We start from the raw sequence: 22,785 nt of genomic DNA on the forward strand, positions 1-22,785 counted from the left end.
TCATTATTAATAATATCGGCAATACAGGCACTGAATTTTTGACTGGCTTTATGGCAAACCGGGTTTATTTTTCTATCAGTCTTCTGTGGGACGAGAAGTGTGAAAAAATGCTTTATATGACTACCCCTTTCCTCTTACATTAAACTCAATACATTAAGAGATAACAGATGTGTATTGAGACCACTTTGCACGCTTTTTGGGGATGTTTTCAGAATACTTGGTTATATCAGGGTGGCGTTTCTCATTTGTTTACACTGACGTACCTACAATAACGACATGTGATTGGACAAACAGAGCCCTAAAAAAAGCTGGTCCGTAAAGGCGTCAGTGTGCATAAAGAAAATATTATTCTAATACTCTAAACGATGAATTCAAATGTCGATAAAACTGCAGGAATAACAAACCAAGAAAATAACCTTCATCTCAGTGACACATTAGAATATTCATGTATTGTTCATCATTTATCATCTTTCAAAAATATCTCAAAATAGGATAAATAAACAGAACATCGGGAAAGCTTTAAAGTCCAATTTCCGTGTATGTTAGTGAACGCACCACTGCCCTAAACTTGTCTTTGGGATTTTCTTTAAGAGACGTTCAGGTTGGCTCAGCTCGATTTATTTTCACGGTATTTCCAATAGAAATCCAAATCTGGTGAAAATTATATTGGTTTCGGATCTTCCTTTGAGCAAGGTTTAATCAGGGAACGTAATTTTTTTCTTGTTCGGATCGCAACTTTTTTGTACCTAGCTTCTGTTAACATCTACCTCTAAGGGTAACGCCTCCTCCTAAACGCCTCATTGTTTCAAAGTACAACCAGCGGCAGGTTAGCTAACAGTTTATGTGAGAGTTCACTGGGACAGAGGACATTTTACTGGCAAGTTGAAACAAGAGTTTGGTTTGCACACGCCAGTCTACTTTCTGTTTCATTGAGCGATAACAATCCTCTAAAGGGCCTTTCATCAAGTATAAAAACAAAATGAGCCGAAAAGGGGAAACGACCGAGGAAACGTCCAGAGCACCGGTTGCCTCTAGAGCTAATGAGGCAGAGAGGATGAAGACTATTTACATCGTGTACCTTATCTGCGCGTTGGACATCACATGGATGTTTTTACAGTTCTCTATCACCCCTGTAAGTACTGTGTATGTGAAGTGAGAGGAAGAAGCTCAAATTTCCATGCGGGCTGTGAAGTACGCCCAATGAAAGATAATCGACCCAGGAAATGTAGTGATTCTGTTAAATTACAGTGTTTTATAGTTGCTCTGTGGTATTTATTACGATATCCATGAAGGATAACCTGAATTATATGGCACATTTAACATTTAGTTAATTAATTAGTTATATCCTCTAATGTTTCAGTATAGAATGATTTAATTGCATGTAGTGTGAAGTGTGAAATGTGAAGTGTGAAATATGTTTATTTGTAATAACGCTTCTATTTCTTGCTGCTTTCAGTAACATTTTTTTTTTGCAAATGTATGCAAAAACCATTGAATAAGTACATGTGTCCAAATATTGCACTACTGCTGTACATGATTGTATTTTAATGTGTGCTTTTTCGTCATGTCTCTCTTTAGTATTTGGCAAAGAAACTTGGCTTTGACACTTTGTGGTTTGGTTATTTGCAAACCATGGTAGGTGTGGTTCAGCTGCTTGGGGGCCCAATATTTGGAAGGTACGGTTCTGTTCTTCATATCCTACACAGGCTCACTCTTCTCATACGGTAGTGAAAAAATGGCTTTGGGTTTTGTGTTTTTGGCAGGTTTGGAGATCTTTTTGGGGCACGAGCAGCTTTATCTCTGGCCTGTGGTGCAAATATTGTTTTCTTCCTGCTGCTGGCCATCGCAGACAGTCCTGCTATGCTGTTCATACACAAACTCCCTACTATCTTTATGCATGTCCTACCTGGTGAGTATCATCTACAACTAAACAGTTTAAACTCGGTACACACAGTCACCGGCCACTTTATTAGGTACACCTTGACAGTAAAAGGTTGGACCCCCTTTTGTCTTCAGAACTGTCTTAATTCTTAGTGACATACTTTCAACAAGGTGTTGGAAACATTCCTCAGAGATTTTGGTCCATATTGACATGATAGCACAGTTGCTGCAGATTTGTTGGCTGCACAGCTATGATGCGAAACTCCCGTTCCACCACATCCCAAAGGTGCTTTATCTATTGGATTGAGATCTGGTGACTGTGGAGGCCAGTGGAGTACAGTGAACTCATTGTCAAGTTCAAGAAACCAGTTTGAGATGATATGAGCTTTGTGACATGGTGCATTATTCTGCTGGAAGTAGCTGGAAGTAGCCGGCACACTTTGGGCCCTGTGTGCCAAGAAAATATCCCCCATACCATTACACCACCACCACCAGCCTGAAACATTGATACAAGGCAGGATGGATCCATGCTTTCACGTTGTTTACACCAAATTCTGACCCGGCCATCTGAATGTCACAGCTGAAATCGAGACTCGTCAGACCAGGCAACGTTTTTCCAATCTTCTATTGTCCAATTTTGGTGAGTCTGTGCCAACTGTAGTCTCAGTTTCCTGTTCTTAGCTGACAGGAGTGGCACCTGGTGTGGTATTCTGTATTCCTTGGTCGTAACGAGTGGTTATTTAAGTTACTGTTGCCTCTCTATCATCTCCAACCAGTCTGCCCATTCTCCTCTGATCTCTCACATCAACAAGGCATTTCCGTCCACACAACTGCTGCTCACTGGATATTTTCTGTTTTTCGGACCATTCTCTGTAAACCCTAGAGATGGTTGTGCGTGAAAATCCCACTAGATCAGCAGTTTCTGAAATACTCAGATCAGCTCGTCTGGCACCAACAACCATACCACGTTCAAAGTCACTTAAATCCCCATTCTTCCCCATTCTGATGCTCGGTTTGAACTTCAGCAAGTTGTCTTGATCACCTCTGCATGTCTAAATGCATTGAACTGCAGGCATGTGATTGGCTGATTAGCTATTTGTGTTAGCAAGCAATTGAACAGGTGTACCTAATAAAGTGGCAAGTGAGTGTAGATCTAGCCTGAACTTCTTTTGTCCACAGAATATCTGTGGGGGAGAAAGTTGGTCTGGATTCATGCTGTTGGGAACAGATTATGCTTCAGTAAATCTGCCAGGCCAATCAAATCATTGGGGCGGTTTTATGTGGTGATGGACAGAAGAGTAAATACAACATAGTCATACGCTCAGTGCCATGAAGTTGATTTTGTTTACAACAGTGGCTCTGATTGGTTGGACAGCTATCCAGTTGCGTTTTGTTTGTCTATGTTTTGAATAAAACATGCTCCACAATTAAAAATCCAATCCAGCTATGGATTGAGTCACTTATTTCTTTCCGCTTTCTTAATGACAGCAAAAAAACATTTAACAGCAATCAAGGCAGTTATCAAGAAGAATGTCATATGTCACATAATTTGTCTAAGTGATTGGTTGTAGGACTATCCAATGGACTGCAGGCTACTTAATACACCCCTCTGGTGGTGATTTATGTAAACTTTCTAAATTCAGTCAGATATATATGCAATATCAAGCAATACTATGTATTAAAAATAAGTAACTTTGATGTATTTAGGATAATATAAAGGATATTATAGGGTGTGTAAAGTTTATCCTAATTCTTGGAATCCTTGGAAACACAAACACTTGACTTGCTTTACTTTGTTATTTTGTGTGCAGCGTCTCAGATGGTGGTGACAGATCTTACAGAGCCTGAGAAACGGGCTGGCGCTTTATCCAAAATAGGCCTCTGTTTTGGCATCGGTATCATAGTCGGCTCCACGTTAGGCGGACAGCTAAGTAAAAACTTTGGGTAAGTCATGGTGTCCACATCCACATCCTCTTTGTCAGAGTTTATTTGAAAATTTGATTTTTGGGCTGATCAGAAGAAATAATTGTTCGCTTTTCCATTCCAATAAAGAGATGGACTCACAAACATTTAAGAGTTGGTTTCAGGCTGGAAAGAGGGAGGAATCTACACCCAAATGTCAATGATCCAAATCAATGATAAAGCCATGGAGCATGAGTGCAGCAGTAGAAAAATGCAGCAGAAAGCAGACAGAGACATTCAGCAACTACTTTGCAAAGGAAGTAGAATAAAAACAACATGTTTTTGCACTGTAAATAGTGCTGGTCCAAGTGTGTTTGCTGTTGCTCCAAGACATGTTTATCCACAGCTACTCCACGGCAGAAAGAATGCACATTAAGGCTGGGTGACATGTTTTGAGTCAGTCATTATGTTATGCATTTTTTCCACTACTGCTATTTATTACATTCAACCAGTAACCCGCAATTTACACATGAAAACAAAGCCAGAACAGAAATATTTATAGTGATTAAGTCGATCAAGATCAATATGTATTATAATATCTTAAGTGAATTAAAAATAAACACTAATTTACCAGTAAAACACTATCAACAACATAAAAAGATGTCAGTGTTGTGTTTTAGTTTGCTCTGCTGCCCCCTAGAGGCCATAAGAGAATTAGACCTAAACCACACAGGGAAATTAAATGAAAATAACTTTGACAGATGTATGTGCTGACGCTGCTTTTACTTTGTAATTCGCAGTGAAACGTTTGCTGCATATTTTGGGGTTGCAGGAAGTACCTTAAGTTTTCTGTTGGTTTTAAAGTTTATACCAAAAACGACAAAAGATGGAGCTTCAAAAAGCAACACTCAAGGTAAGACCCTCTTCTGTCTCTTCAGCTGTTTGTTAATCTTTTTTATTTGATTGTTTTGATCAAAATGTGGTCTACTTTATTCTTTCTGAAATATATGACCAAGTATTAACAATTTCTGATCTGTGCTGCAAGATGTAGTATTACACCTGCTTGCACAAATTAAACAGTGAATGTTTAATAAGTACAGATGGTTGCAATGTAAACAGTCCATTATTGCTGAAAGCTGCTAGATTTCTTAAACATTTCATGGTCTCTTGTTGCCACATCACTGCAGATCTCTTCCTCATCTACACCTCTTTGTCTTTAAGCATCTCTTGTAAAACAATTTAAGTTCCTATGATTGGGGTTTTATTTTTTTTGCTGTCCCTTTCCTTTAGTCTATCTGAAACATTATCGCGTTTGATTCCAAACCATGGAAGTCCAAAAAAAGATTGTGTCTTTGGGAATGATGAACGGACATTTTAATAGAAACGTGTGCTTTTACTTTGCAAGCCTGTTTAGTGAGATGGACAATGAAGGGGACTGGCACTGCATGTGAAACACAGTGCAATAATGTTGAGGTTATATCAGGAAATTTTACACAAAATGCATTGTTTTGTGCGTCAACAGGATTAGAAATAAATCGATGATCAGCTGCAGAGTGACTGTGTGGAATGTTTTAAAGTCCTGCGATTCTTTGTCGCTAGGAAACCAAGGCGATCATTTCAAATCTAGTTCAAATCAGTGTTATTGTAGAAACTGGCAAAAAAAAAAAATATGGAGTCTGAGGCTGATGACAAGCATGCGCATAAGAAAGGCCCCGTGTCAGCCTATCACCATCATGGCATGTCATCACCCCTCCGTGGCACTGAACAGGAATACAAGCGCATGCAGAGGAAGAACAAAAACCTTGAGGAGGAAAACGGGATCCTCAAGAAGAAAGTGGAGTCTCTGGTGACGATTGGCGAACAGCTCAAGGCGAACCAGCAAAGAGTTCACAGCGTGCTCCTAGACAGAGACAACATGAAGAGCCAACTGATGCAGTGCAAGAATGAGTTGCTGGTGTTGGGTAAGAAGATCAGGGTCCAGCAAACGGACCTGAGGCGGAAGCACAAGCAGACTGAAGTCCTGAAGCAACAGGTGCAGTCAGTGAAGAAGAAGGCGATCAGCCAGAGAACTCAGCAGCAACAACTGAAGGAGCACCTGGAGCAGGTGGTGAAAGAGAGAGACAGCTTCAACGACAAGTGGCTGCAGTGTCAAAATGAGTGCTCGGATTTGAGTAACAAGATCACCAGCCAGCAATTAATCCTGAACAAGAAGGACTGTCAGTGTAAGGAGCAGATGAGGCAAATCCACCTCCTAAAGCTGGAGAAGCAGAAGCTTGAGCAGGAGAGGGGGGTCCACGAAAATGAAGCAGATAACCAGAAGCGAGCACTGAGGAAGTGCGAGGAAGACCTTCACATTCAGAGGGACAAGCTCAAAGAGATAAAAGCGTTGCGCACTGTGGAGAATCAGCTGGGAGAAAGAATAGTGATTTTACAACAAAAACCGGTGAGGAAATCTTGCCAAGACGTGTCTCTCCAGAAGATCGAGGCCTTACAGAAAGAGCTGCTCTCCCAGACTGAGGAGCTGAGGAGGACGCAGAAGCTTTGTGAGGAACTGAAGCAGAACCTGACAAAGATATCGGTGCAGTTCCAGCAGTGCCAGGCGACGATGAGGAGCCGCAAAGAGAAGCTCAAAGCAGTAACGGCAGAGAGGAACATGTACAGAGGTGAGACTGAGAAAATGCGAAATGAACTGGCAGCGAATAAGAAGCTCAGACTTGGTGAAAAACTGTGCAACTGGGCGGCCAAGAAGAAAAAAGACATGAAGCTAACATCCGGGCTCAAGTCCATACAGTCTTGCCCACCACCCTCGCCAAAGAAGTCCCATCTACCAACAGCATCCAGCCAGGTGGAGACCAAGTTAATGATCGTAGGAACACACATTTAATTAGAGGAAGTCCATTGAAAGATTTACGTATTAACAAATAAATTCCTATTGACCTATTTCTTTGTCGTTTTTATGGTCAGTCAGAGGCAAAGACCACTATGAATTAGATGTATTGGATTTTAAAAGGCCAGACTCTCATAGATGTCTGGTTAAAAGAAGGACTGAGCCTGTCAGAGCTTTGGTAGCTGGATTAAATATCATCATCTTCCCGTGCTTGTGTCAACGCAATTAAAAAAAAAAAAAAAAAAAAAAAGATAAATTGCATTGATTAGGTGACATGAAACGCTTATTGAGTTACATTCAATATTAGGTTTCTGGGTCACAGTAGATCTATGCTGCATTACCTTCTTTTAAATTTAGCTCAAAAGAACGCATTTACATTTGAGAATTAACACACAAATCATTGAACAAGCAGCCATACAAAAACTCAAACAGCCAAAAGCTTTGGTTTTATGTTTGGAAGTTAGCTTTAGACCACACTGGAGGATTGAAGTGCATTTGTTGTATGTCACACCCCTCTATGGTACATCTGAGGTTCTGTCGTATGTCTCCTGTTGTGACTGGTTGTTTGTCCTAAAGATTGGACCGAAGATTGGACTGCTAACGTGTGTCCAATTCGACCTCGAAGGCAGCAGCTGCTAATTAAATATTGAATTATGTTGAGAAAATCTGCTTAAGTCAACTCCTGAGGTTATGCTGACAGACTCCCATTGTATTTAGCTTCAATATTGTCGACTTTTAGCTCAATCCCATGTAGGGTTCGGTAGAGAAATTAACTTGGCACACACAGCATTGCATGTATGACAAAAATACTTTGAATCTTGGAAAGACAAATTTTAGCAAGTGGACATTTGTCTCGTTCTTTTAGCATTCACAGTGAGTCTCTGCCCTGAGGAAGGAACAAAGTGCTTTGAGGCTGCTCCTACGCTGTTTGCCTTTGAGGTCTTTACTTTGTCTCCATCTACACCTTTGGAAAACAATTATTCTAAGCCATTATCAGATAACTGCTAAGACTCAGATGTCTACTAAGACTCACTCCTGCTCTGGGTGTTTCTCTACACACACGAGTCAGTACTAACCGCTCCACCACTGTTACACCTGTCAGCAAACATATAGATTTTACCATTTTTTGGGTTGGTTCAAATGATTATGGGTTAGATAATTTGATCAAATATAAGGTCTTGTGGAGCAGTGGCTACAGATGGAATTTATATACACAAAATGATAGGTGTTCACGTGGTAATGGGATTACTAAGAAAACCGTAACAGTTAACAGCTAAATGACATTTTTTGAAAATGTCATCAAGCATGTGCCAACTCGTTACGCCTCCTTTAACAAAAATGTCCGATTATGAGGTTTTATTCAGATGCTTACATCTGTTTCAGAGTAAAATATTCCATGTAATCAATAAACCACAGGAATAAGCAGATGACAGAAATCCAGATACAGTCAAAAAAGTCAAAGCCCAAAGAAAATAAATGAGGAGTAGGAAAAATCACAGGGAAGGGCTGAAATGCCTGGACAAAGAATGCTTTACTGTTCTCAAGAGTCAAACATTTCAAAGTCCAAACTACCAACTACACAAGTCTGAATATCGCATGATAAACAGCTCATGACAGCTGTGGTTATAATGGATGCCTCACATAATGTGAATGCAGAATTAAGTGTGAATGGTAGCCCGTTGTGTCACCCAATCCTATAAAGGATAAGAGGCTACAGCTAATGGACGGCTTTACATGCAGAGAACTATATGTTAGACTTTTTCTGGTGATGAATAAAAGCCACATTAGTTCAGTATGCTAGCATTCAGTCCGAGGAAGCATTTTAGATCCAGGGTGAATCTGAGTTGATCTGGGAATACAGATCACTTTAATCTTTCCTCTTTTATTTTGCTGCAGGTGAAAATGAAAAGAAGTCAGTATTCAACATAGGAGAGATCATAAGGCTGATGAAGTTTCCAAGAGTGATGCCGACTTTTTTTATCAAGATTGTCGCAGGTTTGCCATCAGGTGAGAGTTATTGTGAGCTGAAACTTGTGTGCGCTGATATCACACGCGTTTTGGGGGTCATTGAATTAGGAAACAAATGTAGAAATGTACAGTGCTGTGCTCATTGTGGGTACAGATCCATTTTTGTGTGTGTTCAATCAATCAGATTTTGAAATTCTCTAAAGCCTATTTGAAAGGCATCAAACAGCTGATAGGGTTAAGAAAATTGGGTTAAACACGTACATTTTAAAATATATTTACAAGGGAAATAACAAACACAAAGTTAGCTTAAAAGCCAAGACACCAAGGTAATGGTCAGCCAGCATGCACAAGAACAGAAACAGAAAATCACTGTATTCTTTTTGTTCATATCTTTATCTCATCTTCAAATACACTACAACATGATATTTATATTTATATCTCAACTAGCTTGGACACGTATTTGGAAACCGCAAGAAGGTGATGCTAGGGAAAAGAAAGGTTTTAAAACATGCCAGGTCATCAGAAGTGTTTTTGGGAAGAAATGTGTAAATCTAAAAGAAGTATTTCTCTTCTAAGGCATTTTTCAGGTGATGTTCTCAATCATTGCTTTGGAGTTCTTCAAGCTGGAACCTGAGCAAAATGGTTACCTGATGGCCTACTTTGGCATCATCTCGATGGTGAGACTGAAATACCACCTGATCCTATGGTCTGATTTAGTTTGTCACGCGACGCAGCCCATGGCGATGACAGACTGTAGACTGACGTCAGTAAAACCCAGATGTTTGTTTCAGATTGTTCAGGGAGGAGTGATCGGTCGCCTCACAGCCAGATACTCTGAGAACTCGCTGCTGCTGCTTTCCATCGGACTCTCCTCTTTGGTGGGACTGGCTCAGGTACACAAAAACACAAACACACTTCAGCTGGGAAATATTTACTCACGTACTGTGAACTGGATCATTTTCCAAGCTTTCTGGAAAAAAGATTTGTTGGAAGTTGGGTGATTAATTCACAGTTTTACCATTATGCATTTAATTCCAGCCTTCTTTTTTTTTGTCAATCAATTTTTCCTAAATTCCCTTCAGCAAATTAAGTTGTTAACTTAATCTGAATTATTTTCCATTTGATAATATAGAAGTATACACTATATTGTTTTTTCCTGTAGTGGAACATTTTAACTACGTGTTATTGGTCATTATGTTAAAAGCTGCAGCATATGTTTAACTGTAGTCTTTTGCGTGTAGTGTTTAGATCATGATCATATGTCTCTGTTGATGCACTACTAAAGCTTTGCATTTATATTACAGGCATAGCAGGTATGGGAATAGTAAAAGTCAGGAAATCTCCAGAGAAGTTGGGCTTCATCCTCTGGGAATAATAATAATAATTATTAATAATTAAAATGATTGCACAAAAACCGCTGTTATTCTTCACTAAGGCACAAGATGATTGTTTACTTCTTGTTATTATCCAGCGACTAAAATAAAGCTTTATTATTTGAATATTGCTCCCTCTGTGCAGGCTTACATGCAGAACGTGTTCCAGTTCTGTCTCTCCGTCGTCCCCATGGTGCTTTCTCTCAGTGTGTTTAATGTGATCACAGACAGCATACTCACCAAGAGCGTCCCGTCGTCCGACACAGGTGAGCTCGTCCTGCTTTTTCTGCTTTTCACCATACGTGACTGCGTCTGACTAAAGCCGATTTAAATAAGAGGGACGGAAGTTTAACTTTACAAAGCTAACATATTTAAATCAGATAGCAAGAGAAGTAACCCTATTGTTCACTGAAGACACTCTTCTCTCGCACACAGGCACGATGCTGGGACTCTGCGCATCTGTTCAGTCTCTGATTCGTACAGTCGGACCCACCGTCGGCGGCTTCCTGTATGTGAAGTACGGCGTTTCCTCGATAGGTTTGATCCAGTTCTTTGTGAACGTTGCCGTGTTTGTTTACCTTCTGCAGCGACGCCTCAACAAGCCGGACGAGCGGAAGGAATGAAACCTCTTTGTCTTGGAGTGTATTTTAGTCCAGAAAAAGGAAGAGGAGATGAAACTGAACTGTGTCAGTAGTAGTATATTTTATAATGAGATCAGCTGGAATCATTCTTTAATTTTATGCACTGTTGGTGCAGTTTGTGCAGGAAACCACTAGAGGGCAGCAAATCCTCTATTTTACCTGGAGACACTTTTCACTTCAGACTATGTGGTATAAACTCATTTGCCAGATCTTTAGGCACACTAGGCAAGACTGAATGCATTCTGATATATCAGTCCTGCACTAAATCTCTAATGTTCAGTTTATGTTGAAAAGGTGTCAGAAAGGTGGTAATTGGTCTGGATGATCATTTTGGAGGGCGTGGTTTGTGGTGCTATGAAACTGGATTGAATTAAAAGTGTTTCTGTTATGTAGCCTAGCCTGTTGAATAAAATAGGCTTGCCAAAATAATAGAAACGTGACCTTGCAACAAAATAAAATTTAATAATGCTACAAATTAATACAAATACAGAATGAAAACACATTTGAAACAGCAGCTCTCATGGTCATTTTATCCAAATAAAACACTTATTATATTAGAATACATTCATTCTCAGTAGTGTACCTAATGAACTGGCCACTGACTGTGCATCAGTTTACTTCTATACATTTTATATTAACTATTTTTATTAAAGAGTTTAAATACCAGGCCAGTGGTTTTTAATATGAAATGAACATATTCCTCATGTTTTATTAAGAATCATTTTATTTTTATATGTATGAATAATAAAGATAATTTAAAGAAGCAATACATTCAATGCTTGCACTGCTAAGTGGACCATTTCTCTTCTAAATGCTTTATTTTTTCAGGAACATGACGTAATTGTACCCGCATTAATTACTGTCAGAAATCATGTGCTGCAACTTTCTTCACTATCATCTGTCATTGTCATGTATGTTACGCATTTTCTCAATACTGTAATAAACCACAATGAGCTGCAGATCAGTTGAGTTGTTACCATTTCACCGAAAAAAAAAATATATTCATCTTAGTCATGCTTCTCATGACCTGACACTCACCTTCCAATTTTACAAGATGGCTTCCTCCACTGTATGCTCACAAGGAATTTGTCCTTTTGTGTATGTGTTGTGTTTGATGTGATAGTAATCATTTCGCCTCCTTTATTCTTTATCTGCATTCGATAACTTTCTTTGCTTTTGTTCATTTTGTTCAGTTGCAGCAGCGTACCGGCTAAAGTTTGTACACTGTTGTCCTTATTAAAGTGTCCCTTCATCCTACAGTTTTCGTGTAGACTGCTGAGTCCTGATCTGAAGAGCTGGCTCTACTTTAGTGAGGAAGTTGTTTGTGAATGTGTTGTGTTGTTTCTCTAATGCAGAGGTCTTCAACATAAATATATCACCTGGGGACTGAATAGGCTCTCACCTAATTGCGGGGAAGTTAACAGAGTGGACATGTAATATGCAGCCTTGTGATTGGCTCAGCAGTGATAGGGGCGGGGCCTACTGTGTACAGGAGGCTTAGATTGACAGGTCTAGTGTGGCGCTCTGTGTGAAGCAGTAGCTGGTGAGACAGCTCCTGTATCGCTGAATGAGTGAAGTGCTGACTGAAATACAACATCTTCTGCCTCCATTTATCCCTTTACTAAAATATGTTGGTTTCATGTTAATGTGTATTTAAAGAAATTCAAATTTGCGGGTGAAAATTAAAAAACAAACAAAAAAAATTATATAAAATCTTATGATATTAAAAATGTCTAATCAACCAAAGATTTTACGACTCCCCTGCAGTACCTTTGGGGGCCCCCTAGGGGTCACGGACCCCCTGTTAAAGACCCATGCCCTAGAGTACAGGTCTTTCCAGGGCTCATTGTACTGAACTGTAAACTACGTCGTTCTGCTTTCTCCTGGCTGCTTTGGCTCAGTGTGTTGCTGCTTCAAGATTTGTTTTGGATTAACTTCATTTAAAAGAAGGAAAATGATTCAATATTTCATAAGAGCAAGGATTAGAGCCTTGTATGTCTGGAACCACTAAAGTAAATGTATAAAGTACAATTATTACCCACCAGCAAATAAATTCTGCTTAAGAACTGGTACAAATAAGTCCAAATTTTACTTTTCATGTTTAAAAACATTTTCATGTAATACTCATGTAATACAATGCTGCGGGGGATAATTAAAAAGGATTTGTATGAGCAAATAATAATATCACCAGCACAGGAAAACAACTGACATACCCTTCTGAGGAGGATAAACAAACCCCCTGGTGTTAATCGCAGTCAGTTGTTATATTTACATGCAGGTTTCTGCTGCCAAGTGGCAGCATGGTGAAGTGATGTCACAAAATCTGGAGCAGGTGTTCTCATTGTTTTTGCAAAATAATGAAATATTATATTCAGCAATCCCAGATAAATATGATCTTATTTTAGCAGTAGGGGGTCGGAGTTATTACGGACCGGGACAAATATCCAACAAAACCCGTCGCACAAACAGAAGTATGTGACATTTAGATTTATTTTTTTAAATAAATGCATGAAATTACAAATTTTCTTTAGTACAAAAAAAGAAAGAAACGGAAAAAGCCTAAAACTATTCTGGAGATTTTTAAGAGATATTTTCTAAGCAAAGCGTTTTAAGTGTTGCAAATAAAATTGCTAGGAGCCAGCTCCGTGACATAGACAGAGGCAAGACAGACATCACAGCTCTTGCAGCAGGTGTAAAAGTGATGTGAGATGTAGCAGTGCCTCCACGCCTTTTTTTTTTTATTCACGCCCTCTCAGGCTGGTTACTCTAATTATGACCATGCGCCAAACATAAACCACTGCCACTGCAACACCCGCAGAGGAACAGATTAAAATAAGTGTGTCATATCTAAGAGATCTAAGAGATCAAAAAAGCTGGAGACACTTTTGTGAATTTGACTTTATTTTAATTGCATTTTTTGTCATATTAGAAACTAATTTCTTGCTACAAATGGTCACATACAGTATGTTTATTTGCATTGAAAGTCCAAGCCATTAGGATAAGGATACATTTAGTAAGTCTTAGTTGTGAAAAGCCTGTTTAGGTGTGCTGCACCTATAATGTGATCAGGCGTCTCAGTGGGAATCCCATCATCTGAGTCTGATCCCACTCATACACTCGCTGCTCGTTGCGCCTTTAAAACCGCCTTTAAAAACACGCTTTCGGTGTAAAACAACCGAGGTACATGCTGTTAAATCTTCTATCTCTGCCTCTCTGTCTGACTCAAAGGAGCTGCAGATGGATTTGAAGGGTGTCACTGTATCTGTGGACCCAGGGGGGCCGTCCCGACCACAGGAGGGGGTGCCTTGTTACAGTTGGCCCTTTGAGTCGGGCGGGGGGGAGGGGGAGCCGGGACAATGCTGCTGTTAACACTCCTGACGGGGATCTTTGGGTCCTCTGAAAGTTTAATGTGACTCTGCGAGCGACCTGCGCTCACTGAGGTCAGAGATGAGCGCGCCCCGGCTATGGTCCAAGGCCGCCTTGTGTCGGCGCGCTGGAAACTAAACGCCAGCGGTGGGGGCATCGGGTCCCGGGCTTGTTTTGTCCCGTGTGGCATGGATAATGAGGCATCTGTCTCCACCTGCCGCACGGAGAGATGAGGCTCACTGTCTCTCTTAAAAAGAGCACAGGTTACCTATCTGATTTGTCCAAGGCAGGCCAGGGACCTGATCTGAAGCGGACGAGCCCTCGGTCTAAATGTTTTATACCTTGGCTTTCTTATTTCTTTTTCTGCTACACCCCACAGCTCTCCTTATCAGAAACACGCTGCTGCTCCCTGTCTCTTTAGGTGCATCTAGAAACATCGGTCAAACATGAGCATGTCTACCTTATGGCATTGTAAAAAATAAGAAACTAGTTCTGACTTTTGCTCAAAAATAAGACAAACAGGGCATCCATGCGACAGCACCTCAACAACCCCCCCGCCCCGTCATCCCCTCCTGCAGACCTCGCGGAGCTCGTGGAGTTGGCTGCGGCAGCGAAAGGTGATCTTAGGGGTGTTTTGTCTTGGTGTAATCAGACAGCGACATCATCAATCATGAGAGGGGGAATTACAGCGGCCTACAATGGGAGATAAGATAATGAGTGGGGCCACAGCGAGCTGGTGAGGGACAGCTCGAGTTCCCGTCCTGATTACATGGCAGCAGCCTGACTGCTTGCTAAACCTCCTGAGGACTCTGGCCGCATACCTCCAAGAAAGGCTGCTGTGTTTTATTTTATCGTCACAGGCCATTACAGTTTAAACGTCTGAGGCATTTTATCCCTGGTTAATTGAAGTTAAATAAGTTAATAAGTGTTTTAATCGTGACAAGACAGTTACCTTTTCTTGTTATCCCACCATCATTTGGACCAACTTTTTTGTATGCAATATCCTCTGGGTATAACTGAAGAATAGGTGATTTATTAAGTTGGTCTTGAAATAAGCATTAAAAAGTTTAGAGGTATCATTATCATCCTTTGGAGGCGAATGTATAAAAATGTCTAAAAATGTGTTCATAGAAATGTTGGAGTGAAGTCATTCCTTCTGTTGGAAAATGTTTCTGTGAAGAGCTGCAGTGGAGGATGGTGACAATAAGGTGAGGAAGTTAAAAACATACAATACATGTCAGTTACCCCTGCCTCATGATCTACATGAAATAAAACACTATGAGAGCACGTAGGGATTGAACTTCAGGAAATGTTCTGTCCACTTCTGTTAATTCACACAGTGTGTAGCAGTAATAAGTATCTACGTTATCTAAGTATTAAGATGACAACGCCAGGTTTAAGAAATAATATATATATATTTGTATATATTGTATATATATATATTGTGTCCAGCCCAGGAGAATTTGGTGGCAGTGAATCAGTGCTATGGCTGCAATATCTTGCTGCAAGAAATTTACCATTATTATATGTATTGATATACCTTTTGTTACTGGCATTCGCAATTGCTAATCTGCAGGTGAGTCTCACGTGTGGAAAGCGTTGAGGCCGTGTGCTGAGGCCGAGCCGCCCCCTCCTCAGTGCGGAGCGCGCTGAGGCTCAGTCGCGAGTCTCACACTCTCGCTCCCTGACATGTGCCACCTCTGGCTAATCCTCCACTGACGCCTCTCTGCAGCATCACACTCGTCAACAAAACAATAAGTGACCACTGCGCTGACCTCACGGGGAAGCTGAGTCTCTCCGCTTCGGGACTGGGTTTTCTCTTCTTCTGTCCTTGTGCATGTTCATCTTTGGGTTTTCTAAAACATTCAGTTAATACACCAGAGCTGCTGTGTGATAACAGATTATCTTACATTGCCGCATGCAGCATAAAGTAAAGGAGGTGCCTTTATAATGTACACGCTGCTGCATGGAAATTAATTGTTTTCTCCGTAATTAAAACAGTTGGAGATTTGAATGTAGGAAGTTCAAAAGAGAGGATGTGGATATCAGTTTAATTACGGCTGAGCCGATTAGATAACAATATGATGCTTTAGTTAAAGGCGGGAAAAGTGTGCCAGGCCAGGCATCTGTTTGAATTAGTGGCTGTAAGCTCTGCTTGTTGTTGCATGACTCATATGGAGCAGCATCTGTGTTCTGCAGAGGTAAATCTCGCTATTGTTGGTCATATTGGGCGGCTTAAAGCTGAATGCGTATGACGCAATAAAATTACTTTATATGGTCCAGTCCAAATTGTTCATACAATCAAATGAATATAGGTTTAGGTGTGAGGTGTTAGATCGGGGTGATTGAGTTTGAGATGTTGCATCAGAACTTGGATCTATTTTATATTGTCATGCAGTCGTTTCCTGCAAATAAAAAAAAAGAAAGAAAAATTAGGATATGTAAAATTTGTACTCCTTTCCTCCGATTGGGATGTGAATACCCTCAAACTAAAGCTGAGTGTCTGTACTTTAACCCCACATAACTCCAGTACATTTTGCTAAAAGACAAAAGTCAAACAAATATGGATCTAGTTGTAAATTCTACTTTTTCTCAGCAGAGGAAAGATTTTCTAGTGTCAATATCCAATGCAACGTAGCATTCAGTGTTCAGTGTAATAGCTGTTGGAAGAAGTGGGTTTGTTTTAAAATCGCAAAATTATTTTCAGTATCGCAGGCTGAATAATCAATGAAAATAGTCAACGTGTAACTGTTGCCACCCTAACAGGTGCAGCAGCACGAGATGTCACTCAGTCATTCTAATCAGACAGAATGAATGAAAACACTCAGGTCTATACAAAAGTTGTGTGAGGCCTTTAAAGGAGAATTGTGTGTTGATGTGAATAGAATCAGTGAAGCTAGTGTGTTTAGCCTAAAATAGCAAAATCAATTGGAAGTGCCTTTTTTATATTTTGTACATTGTTAGGGAGAAAACTCATGGCTCATGGGAGGACATTTCTCTTCTGAAAGCATGACAGGAATGAGTGAACACTGTAGAATATTGATCAGCTTTCACAGTAACATGAGGAATACACTTTTGTAAAGAAGAAAAAGAAAGAAAGAAAGAAAGAAAGAAAGAAAGAAAGAAAGAAAGAAAGAAAGAAAGAAAGAAAGAAAGAAAGAAAGAAAGAAAGAAAGAAAAAGAAAAACTGAAGCTCAAACTCTTAACGTTTGGCTGGGTTGTATATGGGACAGCAGTAGCTTTTTGAACCAATCAGAGCCCTGTACATGAGATGTGTTTGAGTAAACGCTGCACGCAATATGTCGTTGGACCTTTGATTATTCAAGAACAATACCACTTAGAGTGATTCTGACTTTTGTGATAGAAACTGCAGAATGGTGGAGACCAAGACCATGAATGTGCTCCAAAATGTTTATGAACAGCATTTAATTTACTTTGGGTATGTCCAAAATAGGTGTGTTTAGTTTTTTTGTTGTTGGCTGGAATACTAAGAGGTTAATTGGTAATGAACCTCATGGCTTGACATGAGAGGTGCACCGCACTTTTGGTGGAGAGGGTGGGACCCTGTTTTCAGATGCATTGAATTATGTCAATAATTGCACATACTATATTACAAAACCACGATCAAGTGAATACAGAACCAATTAAAAGGGAGTGGGAGAAGGAGTTGGGATTGGAGGCGTCAGGAGAGATCTGGGGAAGGGCATCGCAACTTGTTAACCAGTGTAGTCTTACAAGACTTATACAAGACAAGAGTAATACAAGACATCATTTAATACAGTTCAAAAATACTCACAGATTACATTATTCAAAAACTGAGCAGGAAATTGATTTTGCAGCACTGGAAGGGGGGAGAACTCCCATCTTTTAACCAGTGGATAACGACACTAACAGATACCCTCCACCTAGAGAAAATCAGATATGTATTAAATAACAGACTGGAGGAATATAAGAAGATCTCTGGGGACCAACGATCACCTTTTTAAAAGGAAGGTAGTATTTATCACTCATACAGCCTGAACATGCACTTCTACTGGGCAGCATACCTCAAGGACGGGTAAGTGGGTGTATCTGTTCATTTTATTATATATATATATATAAAGCCGTATTTTGTATGGTTTATTGTATCTTTACTGAACCTGTCATTTGCTCCCACTAATAATATTTGAAACACAATAATTACACATGCTTTGTGTCAGTTAGAAAGATTATTTTATGAATCATTCTTGATTCATTCATTTTGTTGCGGCGATAGTAAGGAAGCCCTCAGTTTTGTTCCTACACTGACAACGTGTCCCATGGGTGCAGCAGTGAAACACTAAAATCAAAATTGGCCTATAATTTACTGCCTTAAATGAGCTTAAACGTCTATGATATTTACTCAGGCGATTGATTTCCTCACTCTGATTATTGTGGCATTTAGGTGGCAGATGGCGGCTCGGTGGTAATCCCTGCCGCCCATTGGCCTGACCCTTTGCACCTCTACCCCCCCCACAAAAAATCTTAACGAGCCCCGCTGCGCAGCGCGGCCAAAGAGCTGCTTTACGCTGGTGAGTAATGGCTGTGTCAGCAGTCAGTAGATGAGCCCGAGGGTGAGGGGGTATTAGGGCCCCGTTGAAGCTCACCATTGTTAATGAGTATTGTAAACACTGCAGCTACTGTTAGTCTGCACCCCCGCCAACCACAAACACAAGGTTTTTAATTAATAGACTGTTTGAGTTTTGCAGTAGAGGAAACAAAGCCGCAAGGAGATTATTTTTTAACAGTAAAATATAAATGTATAAGAATTTAGTCCTAAACTACTTTTTAGGGACCCAATGTCCACTTTAGACTTGGTCACGGTACCTAATATTTACCTAATATTTACCTAATGGGATGCTTGTGCAACTTGTGGTGAGGCTAGACTCTCAGCATTCATTTAGCTGTCTAGTCATTTTATTAATCATTATCTGCTTCACTTACAAAGGTCTGGCTTTCTTTTTTCTTCCTCTTTTTGTTTAAATCTTGTTTTCCCCATCCCAGAGAGATGATGTCTTTTCTTTTGGAGTGCTGTTGTTAAACTGCACATGTAATGGAATTTGGTGTGCAGAGTTGTGTCAAGTTGGGCTCCACTTAGGGAGGTTTCCCACCGTTTGCACATTGCCACTGCCGTAGTTTAAAGTTTGTCAGCCCTCAGGTGCCCCCGACTGCCCTGGGGCCCCTATGTGCTGGCACCTGTCTTGCCTGTTGCGTCTCTAACCAGAAGAACCTATCACAAAGTATAAATATCAGTTTTTTAGGCATTCTAGTGCAGTGTAAAGTTTACCTCCAACTTGCCACAACATGCGCTGCCTAGCCCCAAAAAAAGTCACCACCAAAAAAGAGGTTGCACACTAATGTTTCATTTGACCACCTTTAGCTTTGATTACGGCAGCATTCGCTGTGGCATTATTAACCCTAACCCTAATTTATGTCCAATGTTGTTAAGATCTGGGCTCTGTGGCCATCAGGGAAGAAATAATCCAATTGATGGAATAACCTGGTCATTCAGAATATTCAAGAAGTCAGCTGACCTCACTCTTTGGGCATAATGTAGCTGAACTTAGACCTGACCAACTGCAGCAACCCCAGATCATAGCACTTCCCCCACCGGCAGGGTATCTGTTGAGATGCCATTAAAGCTGCCAGATATCTTTAAAATCAGAACTCTTTTTCTACATGTATGACTTTTTTCTTAAAGCCATTTAGAGGCTCCGACACGTCCATCTGTTAAAACAAAGCAGTGCCACTGTACTGTAGATTATTGAAATGTAACAATGGTCATTTCAGTTACCTCATTTGCTGTAATCTTCTTGCTTCCTCCGTGTTTCCTCAGGAGCTCTAATCTCATCTAAAGTCATCTGACCTAATCTGCAGCAGCGACAACAGCAGCAGCAGCGGTCGAGCTAAATTAGGCCTTTTGACTGATAGCCATCTGTTAAGTGTGTCTAATTAGTTTATCATACTCATCTAATGCAAAAATGAAATGTACGCAAGTGAGAAGTTGGAGCAGAGGACAGATCACTGTTGTCTGCTTCCTGCTGCCACCCAAGCTTCATTTAGAGTAATTTATTTAATTATTGTCAAGGTGACCAAACAAAACTATTATATTTATTCATTTATATTTATTCATTGAAGAACTCCTTAACTAGCAGCATTTACAATAGAAATCTAAATAATATTGAGGAAATGTACCTCATTAAGGGGTTAATAGATAGACTAAATGGAATTATTTTCTTTTATTTAATTCATTTAAACGAATGTAACAATTAAAACCTAGTAATATTTAATCATACATTGTAGGATAACAGAATACCTGGAACCTATAGTCCTACTCTTTGACAACAGCTGACATTGAAAAGGATTATTCAAATCTTCTTATGTTGATTCACCAACTGAACTGTACTCTGGATTTAAATGTCTTCGATATCAAAGACACCATTTATACTCAGAGTCAAGCTTATTTTCAATTAATGTATGTGTTTATTCATTGATTAATGCAAAAATCTATTCATGTTCCTCTAGAAGGCAAAGATCCCAAGGTACTCATAATAGTAAATGCTATTAAATGTGTAACATGACAAGCGAGCAGCAACTTGAACTGTATTTCCTGGCAGTTCTGATGTTAGATGAAGTAAAACTTTCCTCTCCTCTCCGGTGTGATAGCAAATGCCTGAGAACAACTTTTATTTACATTTAAGTGACGAGCCAGAACAGTCCGAAAGTTCAAAGAAGAACAGCTAACAGAGAGTAGCACTAGAGAGGACAAAGGTTGAGAATTGTTGGGGTCGATGGATGATTCAGCAAAACACCTGACTTCAGCGTGGGGAAACTTTTCTCTTCTTTTAAGTTAGGTGTTAAGGGATTGTTGTTTTTTCGATTCCTGGGTGTACACATGGATTAAGTTTTGTATTTTTTTCATTGGTGTTTTATCAAGTTGGATGAATTAAATGATGATCTCCTATAACATCCACATTGCATCATTTTTAAACTGATGTCTGACTGACTACAACTTCCACAGTAAAGACAGCAAACATGTTTAGTCATGTGATTTTGAATCATGGCAGCTTTGGCACTAAAACAGATGAAGGAGGAGTAGCAGTATTCAGCCTTCTTCACCTTCTTCTCCGTCTTCTTCTTCTAGCCTCCAGACGAGTAAGAACACGTTTTGACACTACTGGTACGTGGTTTAGGTTCATGGCAGAGCTAAACTAAATAACCACGAAGGATTAGACTTGGCTGAAGCCCGATCCCAGTACAATCATTTTAAAAATGCCTGGGCTGGTCATTGTATAATTGAGACATTTATGCCTATTGTCACATTTGTGATGTGATACGATAAACTCTGTGAGGAAGTAAGGTCAAAAAGGCTCAGTTGTGTTTAATATAAGGAAGAAAATAAACCTTATAAACCTAGTCTCCAACACTCTCTGATCAGAAGATGACTACATGCCTGATTCTGGATTATTTTATCATTTATTTTGCTGTTGGATACAACATCTAAATAAAGGAAGTGCTGCAATTAACAACCACAAATAATACTGTCTTCTTTTACTTTCGCCTTTTACTTGATAATGAACTCATGACTCAGCTGAACAAGCTTCATGAGCACATGATCTTATGTCCACATGACAGATTTCACCTTCACTGGAGGGATTTATTTATTTGTTTAGACGTCCATCACTCCATCACATCTGATGCTCACTGAGGCAGACACGTGGCTCCGCTTTAGGCAGAGTGAAGACCTTTTTCCTCTACTGCATGGCTTGAATGCAAACAGTAAAAAAAAACAAAAAAACACAATGGCGCCAGCAGCAGCAGTTGGCTGTTAAGTGTCTCTGGATCTCCTAAACAAACCACGAGGCCCTGAGCTGCATCAAGAGGCTCAGCCGAGGTCCAATCTGACATTTATCTCTCCGGGCCGTTCTGCTGATGGCAGCACGATGCCGCTTTAGGAAGCAGCTGTTTACTGTCAGAGATCTAGGTCAGGACAGAGAGAAAGGGCTGGACACATTTGGCCGGCCGGGCCCCAGCTAACAGTGGATTCACGAACCACATGGCCTCCAGTGCAGCTGTAAGGGGCCCTGAAATAATTCTTGGGGCCTGGATGTGGACAAGTGTGGAGGGAGTCAGTGTTTAACTGCCATGTACTCTAAATGGTAAAAATGGTGACCATAAACAATAAAACCTTCATGGATTAAAAGTTGGAAAATAAATAGAAAAACACCAGCTTTTATAAACATAATGAAATCAACGATGTGCACTGTGCTGTGACTAATGCTGCCTTTAAACGTTGTCGTGTTTTCTGTGCTCATGATGAAAGGCATTCAGGACCTTGTAAGAGAAAATCTTCAGCAAGGTTGTTGTGATTGATTGTATTTTAGAATAAAGAGCAGAGAGGATTAAATGGTCCAAGTCTTTCTAAATCCAAAAGGTGTCGATTTTCAACTCTTACTTTTAAAGAATGTAGATACATGATGGATGGATGCGCAGGTCTTTAGTTGAGCCTTAACCTCCTGAGACCTGAGCTTTTGTTTGTTATGTATTTTTTAATTTCTCCAAGGTATTTGGGATTAGCAGGACACAAGAAATATAAAAACTAAGCATCATCTTTGAACAGGATGTAGTTTTTGGGAAAAAAAAAACTCCTCATACATGGACACATGGATTATTTTGCTGTATATAAGAATAACATCACCAGTGCGTAACAACATATAAAACAATTTATTTTAAATCTTGAACCTTGCTG

The 22,785-nt window shown here is 40.0% G+C and overlaps 1 protein-coding gene across 1 annotated transcript; it reads left to right on the forward strand.

Annotated features, from left to right (window-relative positions):
- The first annotated feature begins 552 nt into the window (after positions 1-552).
- Positions 553-11,911, forward strand: slc22a18 (solute carrier family 22 member 18). The gene is made up of 10 exons (XM_047581740.1): positions 553-1,132; positions 1,579-1,676; positions 1,764-1,909; positions 3,693-3,825; positions 4,584-4,696; positions 8,567-8,677; positions 9,215-9,315; positions 9,430-9,531; positions 10,157-10,277; positions 10,447-11,911. Exons 1-10 carry the CDS (start codon positions 980-982, stop codon positions 10,632-10,634), a joined length of 1,266 nt encoding a protein of 421 aa, XP_047437696.1. The 5' UTR covers positions 553-979; the 3' UTR covers positions 10,635-11,911.
- The last annotated feature ends 10,874 nt before the right edge of the window (positions 11,912-22,785 follow it).

This window comes from Mugil cephalus, chromosome 3 (genome assembly GCF_022458985.1).
Source record: "Mugil cephalus isolate CIBA_MC_2020 chromosome 3, CIBA_Mcephalus_1.1, whole genome shotgun sequence".
Classification (NCBI taxonomy): domain Eukaryota; kingdom Metazoa; phylum Chordata; class Actinopteri; order Mugiliformes; family Mugilidae; genus Mugil; species Mugil cephalus.